The 7811-nt window shown below is 38.5% G+C and overlaps 1 protein-coding gene across 1 annotated transcript; it reads left to right on the top strand.

The window, feature by feature from the left end:
- The first annotated feature begins 1354 nt into the window (after window positions 1-1354).
- LOC142231165 (uncharacterized) lies at window positions 1355-6685 on the top strand. Its single transcript, XM_075301783.1, has one exon. It carries the CDS (start codon window positions 1355-1357, stop codon window positions 6683-6685), a length of 5331 nt encoding a protein of 1776 aa, XP_075157898.1.
- Window positions 6686-7811: the final 1126 nt, after the last annotated feature.

Genomic DNA, 7811 nt, shown 5'->3' with positions numbered 1-7811 from the left:
CTTGCACACAGTGTTGTGTAACCTGAATTTTGAGGACAAAACAAAATCACAAAATTATTAAAAAATACATGCAGAAGAAAAACTTATTATATCCATGGAACGAATGGAGAGTCTATTCATATTCATATGGCGAAACTGAAATATATAAAAAAATCGTTTCTCATGATAGAGAAATAATTTATTGGAAATTCCATTCATACATTCTGAGTTGAATCTGGGAATTAATGCAGATAAAAACAGAATATTCTATCAAAAGCATTTTGAAATAATGATAAATTTGAACTAACAACGAATTAACTAACCCTAATTCATAATTTTATTTCCATATATATATATATATATATATATCTATTTTCTATTTCTATCTGATTCATCATTTTATTTCCATATACATATCATTCTTTTATTTTTTAAAATCACTCGATTTTGTTTTTTAAATCCACTCGATTCGTTTGTTTTTAAATTCATCGAAAAGAAAGTAATTGTGCTCTATCGTGGATATTTATGGGTTCCGGAATTTATAAAGTGATACTGTGAACATTTAACAAGTTGTATGCTATGCGTGGTCATGGTCGTTTGTACTGGAGATTTGAAGTGAAATTGTTATTAAATTCTGTCTTTCGGCTATTGTACAATTACCAAAAAAGAGCTCTTTCGTATATTTATTTAAAACCGTCTTAGTCGGTCAGGTTTCAAAACGACCTGTAGTTACATTTGTGTTCTTAAATGTAGCTGTCAAATTTCCAAAGCCGGGTTTACAATCAACCTACGAGCTATACATTCCCAACTGATGTGTAGCAATTATGTTCTGACTCATTACACATAAACTTTCGTCCGGTTTACAATTAACCAATAGCTAGACATTTCAACTGATGTATAGCAATTCGAAAGTGTAAGATAATTTCACTTGGCATATCTAAGGTTCAAACATTTTCACGCATTTTCTATTTCTGTCAACCAACGTACTCTTTTTTTCTGTGAAATATTTTTCCGTGGTCTTAATTTCAATATCGTTACTTACCATCCAATCCATAAATTCGTGAAAGCCCTTGCAATTATTTGGAAATAAAACGGGTTATGAAGTTTTCTGCCTACTGGTTATAAGTGACTAGTTTTACTTCACCTACCAACTTTTAGAGTTTTTTACAATACCCTTTGGATTAAAGGTGATAAAAAAACTTACATATTTGTCATTTGAAAGAAAAGAAATACCTAAGTTACCGATTTTCGATCTATTGAGGTTTCATTTGAAGATATTGTAAATTTGAAATTCATCGTACATTTGCCATTCTGACTCTTTACGGTGCTTCTTATAAGAGGGAATTTCATACTCTCTGTTATCTTGTATCTAGACATGACAAATCCCAAAGATATAGATGACTGTATGGCAAATGAAAATACTGTCATGCCGCCACCTATTTATGGAAAATTTGCTTTTATTTGCAATCAAGTAACAGAGTTCTGTTCGAATTTTGAGAGTTTAGATATCGCGGATCAAACCGACTCTCTTCTGGAAGTCAAACTGGATGACTTAGAAGGGAGATGGGGAAAGGTTCAAGGTGAATATGAAAACTTGATGCTGTGTTCCGAATCTATTGTTTCTAATGAGTTAAAACAGAATGCAAAAGTTAACTTCAACATTTGCGCTGAGGCTTATTATGAAACACGAGCTCAAATTTCAGATATCTTAAGGATATCAATTAATACTGCACCTCGCAGGACAGCACGACTAACTCTTAACCCTTACAGGATCTCAGAACCCCAGAATGTTAATACGTCCGAAGTCTGTATAAAGGTCCCTCCCTGTGACACAGAGATTTTTAAGGGTAGTTACGAAGAATGGCCATCTTTTCGTGACATGTTCACGGCCGTGTACGTAAATCATCCGAAGCTCACACCCGCACAAAAGCTGTATCATTTAAGGAATAAAACTCGAGGAAGTGCGGGCGCTATAGTAAAGCGTTATGCTTTGTGTGACGAAAATTTTGCTTTAGCTTGGAATGCTTTGAAAACTCGGTATGAAAACAAGCGAGTTTTAGTAGACAACCAACTAAAAATACTGTTCGGTATTCCCGTAGCGAAATCTGAGGATAGTGAATCCTTGCAAAGGATACACTCGACTGTAAAGGATTGTCTGAGTACATTAAATTCCCTCAGCGTTAAGGTTGAAACATGGGATCCCATTCTGATTTATTTAATATCTACTAAGCTTCCCGAGGAAACTATTTCTCAATGGGAACAATCTCTCAAATCCCATCGTGAGCTACCAAGTTGGTCCCAAATGGATGAGTTTCTAATCAACCGATTCGAGGTTGTAGAACGCATATCCAATTTCCGAAATTCCAAAATTCCCAACGAGATATACCCAAAATATTCGTCACAAAATCCAAGCAAAGTGCAAACGTACACATCTCAAGAAAGGCTCTCTTCTTATTCCTGCCAGTTGTGCAACTCAGATCATAATATCCGGGTTTGTCCTGATTTCCGAAATTTTTCTGTTCAAGAACGCATCGATTTTGTGTTTAAGCAGAAACTCTGCAATAACTGCCTCTCTGCAGCTCATTCGAAATCTAAATGTAAAAGCAAACGCGTGTGCCTCACATGCAAGAAACAGCATCATTCTCTGCTGCATTTAGATAATGGCAAAAACTTGAACAGTGACTCCCAAACTTCTCGATCATCTGGCGCTAATAAATTTATTAGTCAGGATTCCCAACGACTACCCGAACAACCTGTTCCTTCTACTTCAAAGGAGGCCTACGCGCGTGTTGACGCAAATTTTTCACAAAATAGTGAAACAATTTTGTTAAGGACCGCATTGGTTCAAATTGAGCATAGAGGTGAGCTCTTTACGATAAGAGCCTTAATTGACTCTGGATCTCAAAGAACCTTTTTATCGGAAAAAATTAGAAATCGATTACAAATTCCTTACCGTAAATCTCGATTTGAAATTGGTGGAATCGGAGGAGTAACTCAAATCGCAGATAAAGAATGCGAGCTACATTTATATGCCCAGAAACACAATGTCCGGTTTTCAATTAACGCGATCATACTCCCAAAGGTTACTAGAAAATTACCCGCTGTCTCTTTTCAAGTTTCCGATCATTCTGCTCTCCTAAGCCTCGACTTAGCGGATCCAGACTTCAATATATCATCCAATATCGATCTAATACTTGGCAACGACTCTGAGCGTTTCGTTAATCTTGACGGTATCAAGAAAAATGTTTATGGTTTCGCATCTGCTTACAACACCATTTTTGGATGGGTTCTCAGTGGGCCAATGCCGACTGAAGCAATCCATGCATTTACTACTAAGGTAGTCCCTTGTGAATCGGATGCTCTCAGCGATGTCCTTCGGAAGTTTTGGGAGATTGAAGAAATCCCATCACACCCAGAGATTTCTGATTCAGATAAATTTTGCCAAGATCTTTACGCCACAACAACTACTCGTGATGCGGATGGCCGCTATGTAGTGAGGCTCCCGTTTAAAAGAGAATTCCCAGAAACTCTTTATCTTGGTTCATCAAGATTTATTTCCCTAGGACAATATACTAGAATGGAGAGGGCTTTATCAAAAGATCCCAATCTTCAGGATCAATATAACGCGGTACTTAACGAATATATCTCGTTAAATCATATGGAGGAGTCTTCTTCTCAAGAGATATCTTCCCAAGGTAAATATTTCTCATTTTACCTCCCACACCACGCGGTGGTACGCCCTGAGCATAAATCCACCAAAGTGCGTATAGTTTTTAACGCATCCCGTAAATCCAATTCGGGAGTCTCTCTTAATGATGTACTCTATACTGGTCCCACGCTCCAAAGTGATCTAATTTCTACGATACTAAATTGGAGAAAGTATAAATACGTGTATAGTGGAGACATACAAAAAATGTATCGGCAGATCAAGATACATCCCGATGACAGAGCGTATCAAAGGATTTTGTTTCAAAACGATCCAAAGGGCCCAGTTAAGGATTACCAACTGAACACTGTGACATTTGGCATTAGCTGCGCGCCGTTCCTCGCTATACGCACTTTATTACAACTCGCTTCTGATTGTGAACAGCAATTCCCTCAAGTTTCTGATATTATTAGACGAGAAACTTATGTCGATGATATCTTGTCTGGTGGATTTACAATCGAAGAAACTATTAAGTCTCAGAAAGCACTTATCTCAGTACTCAAGACTGCAGGTTTTCCTTTAAAGAAAATAACTGCAAATGATCCCAAATTGCTGGTTCACCTTCCTCCAGAAGATTTGTACGATTTGGATTTATTACGCTTCTCGGAAACTAGTTCCACAAAAACTCTTGGGATAAAGTGGAATGCATTAAGCGACAAATTCACATACTCTGCCCTTCCGACCCAAACTCATGACTCTGCCACAAAGCGTCAAATACTTTCTCAGGTGGCTCAACTCTTCGATCCTGCAGGATGGATAACTCCTGTGGTAATTAGGGCTAAAATATTTATGCAACAACTTTGGCTTGAGACTAAAAGTTGGGATGATGACATATCTCCTGATTCCCTGCATATTTGGAATAATTTATTGAATGATTTAACGCAGATAAAAATTATAGAAATACCACGTTGGATTCAATATATGCCTGACGATAAAGTTCAAATCCACGGCTTCTGTGATGCCTCCAAGGGGGCGTATTGTGCCTGTGTCTATCTCCGTTGTCAGACATCGACTCCTACTGTCTTCTCTCAGCTATTCGTAGCAAAAAGTAAAGTGGCGCCTCTAAAACATGTCTCGTTACCTCGTTTAGAGTTAAATGGAGCATTGTTATTGGCCCACCTCGTGAAATATGTGACGCAAATATATGACGATAACATTGCCTCGATTACACTCTGGTCAGATGCGTCCATTGTTTTAGGTTGGTTGTCCAAACCACCATACTCGTGGGAGACATACGTTGCAAATCGCACGTCTCAAATACACGAACTTCTTCCCAATGCTAAATGGAGATACGTGTCTACACATGACAACCCTGCCGATCTTGGGACTAGAGGATCTAAGCCTCGAGATCTCGTTCCCAACACGCTTTGGTGGAATGGTCCATCATGGCTCACTAATCCTGAATCGACTTGGCCATCGAAAAACCCAGTTATTCCAGAATTAGCAACGAAAATTGTTACATCCCATCAAGTTAGCACTGAATCAATCGATGTAATGTCTCGATTTTCTTCATATTCGAGAGCATTACGTGTGATTGCATACATTTTCCGTTTCTTCAACAATTCCCATCCTCAATGGAAAAATAGTCAAATGGTTCAAACTACGAATCTCTCTCAAAATGAGATCCAATTCGTCAAGTTTCGTCTAATATCTCTGGCTCAAAAGCAATATTATAATTGCGAATACGAAAATTTGAGGAAACGTAGTACTCTCTCTAATAAGAGCAGTTTACAAACTCTGAACCCCTTTTTGGACTCGAACCAAATCATTAGAGCAAATGGTCGCTTATCTAACTCATCCCTTCCGTACAAGGAAAGATACCCGATAATACTACCTGGAAATTCCCATTTTTGTCGACTTTATTTATCCCATTTACATGTCTTCCTGGCCCATGGAGAATGTAATTTAATGTGTAGATTTGTGCAAACGGAGTTCTACATTTCCCGCCTAAAAGCTCGCGTAAAGGGTGTCATACACAAATGTAAGATTTGTGTTATATACAAACATAGGGCCAGTTCACAAATAATGGCTCCTTTGCCACCCGAGAGGTGTACTTTCTCACCACCATTCCAAGTCTCAGGTATTGATTTTGCGGGCCCCTTTGAATTGAAAAGCTCCACTCTCAGAAAAGCTCCCATTACGAAAGGATATGCCTGCGTATTTGTGTGCTTCAGTACGAAGGCAGTCCATTTAGAAGCATGTAGCGATTTGTCGTCTGCAGCATTTGAGGCTGCGTTTGTCCGTTTCGTCGGGAGGCGAGGGCTCCCATGTAGAATATTCTCGGACAATGGTCGCAACTTTGTTGGAGCTAGTAGAACTCTCCTTCGTGATTTTACACAGTTTCTACAAATATCGTCCTCTGATATTTCACAGAAGTATGCGGCTCATGGTTTTGAATGGAAATTTATTCCTCCCCATGCGCCTCATATGGGCGGTCTATGGGAAGCCGCCGTTAAAAGTTTTAAAATCCATTTAAAGAAAATATCTGGTGCTCATAGATTTACATTTGAGGAATTTTCAACTATTTTGGCCCGAATAGAAGGAGTTTTGAACTCTCGGCCTATTTCGGCTATGACAGAAGATCCAGCAGATCTCACGGCCTTAACCCCAGGCCACTTTTTGAGAGGATCTCCCATATTAGCTTTCCCGGAACCTACAGCTCAGAAATTATCAATAATTAACAGATGGACCAAATTAAAAGCACTCCATCATCAGTTTGCCCTGAGATGGAAAGAAGAATATTTAAGATCAATGCACAAGCGATACAAATGGAAATCTTCCATATCGAACTTAAAGGTCGACGACTTAGTAGTTGTAATGGATGACTTGCTTCCACCCTATGAGTGGCTTTTAGGGCGAATAGTGAAAACCTACTCCGGATCAGATTCGAATGTACGTGTTGCTGATATACGTATAGCAACAGGTATTATAACTCGGCCAATAGCAAAGTTGTGCTATCTACCCCTCTGTAATACCATTGAAGATACTCAGCCCGAATAATGTCTTGCACACCATCTCAAACTATTCATCACTAACATTTCCACTCATTAACCTCATATCATACATTTCAGATCTCACCAGCAGCGATCACCAAATGTTTACAAATGCAAGCTCTGTAATAAATTCCACGCGCTTAAAGTTTGCCCACGATTTTTAAAAATGACCCCTAAGCAGCGTAATATATGGGTTCTACGGGAGGTCTATTGCGTTAACTGCCTGGCAAGAAGCCACCGCTTTCGTGACTGCCGATCTAAAAACATGTGTAAGAAGTGTGGAAGGCCGCACAACACATTATTACATCCAAATTACACCGAACGCAAACGTAGATCGTCGAACAATACCACTAAGGAACAACCACCTCAAACCAAAGGTACCAACAACACTAACAACAACAATACTTCCGATAGCTCCAGTCAACAAACCTCTAACCAAAAAATTCTTTCCGAAGCTATACGTGCATTAGCGACCGTACTTTGTACTTCCCCTAAGTGAAGTCGTGGGGGAGCATGTCTAAACTCAAGTTTAGACTTATTCATAATATAAAGATACATTTGAGTTTATATAGATACATTTGAATTTAACTTACTGAATTATTGTGAATTATACCGCACATAAGCTTAAAATCAATGCTCTCATCACTATTACTAATTAATCAAAATGTTTATTGTGAATTATGTTATAATCATGGTTAATGTATGTAATAGCGCTTAAGTTTCTTGGTAAGCTTAGAGATTTACTTTCTTTCAATTCTTTCCCACGTCTGGAACGGTGAGCACAATCTCTAATAAACTCCAAATCTTCAAATTCTAAAATATATGTATTTTCTCATTCTCTTGTCTTGGCGGTTTAATTGTGGAGTCATCATTTCTCGTACTAGAGAAATTATGACAGTCATCTAATATCCACAATTCTCTTGTTTTATTAAGGTAACCCATCTGTTGTCCCATCAACCCCACATACAGTCCACTTACTCCAGGAATTGGTGTCCACTTATTTCTTCACCTTCTCCACCGACACCCCCTGTAGCCTAACAATTAAACAATCCGTCTTCGGCGGTTTGTTTTCCCGATTTCTTGGAAGACAACTGGCAAACAATTTGTTGTGTAAGAATCATAATTGACTGTTG

This window comes from Haematobia irritans, chromosome 3, assembly GCF_050003625.1.
Source record: "Haematobia irritans isolate KBUSLIRL chromosome 3, ASM5000362v1, whole genome shotgun sequence".
NCBI lineage: Eukaryota > Metazoa > Arthropoda > Insecta > Diptera > Muscidae > Haematobia > Haematobia irritans.
This window is presented reverse-complemented; position numbering and strand designations above follow the sequence as displayed.

Excerpts from the sequence above, each read along its gene's own strand:
- LOC142231165 (XM_075301783.1), top strand. The coding sequence starts at position 1,355 with ATGACAAATCCCAAAGATATAGATGACTGTATGGCAAATGAAAATACT.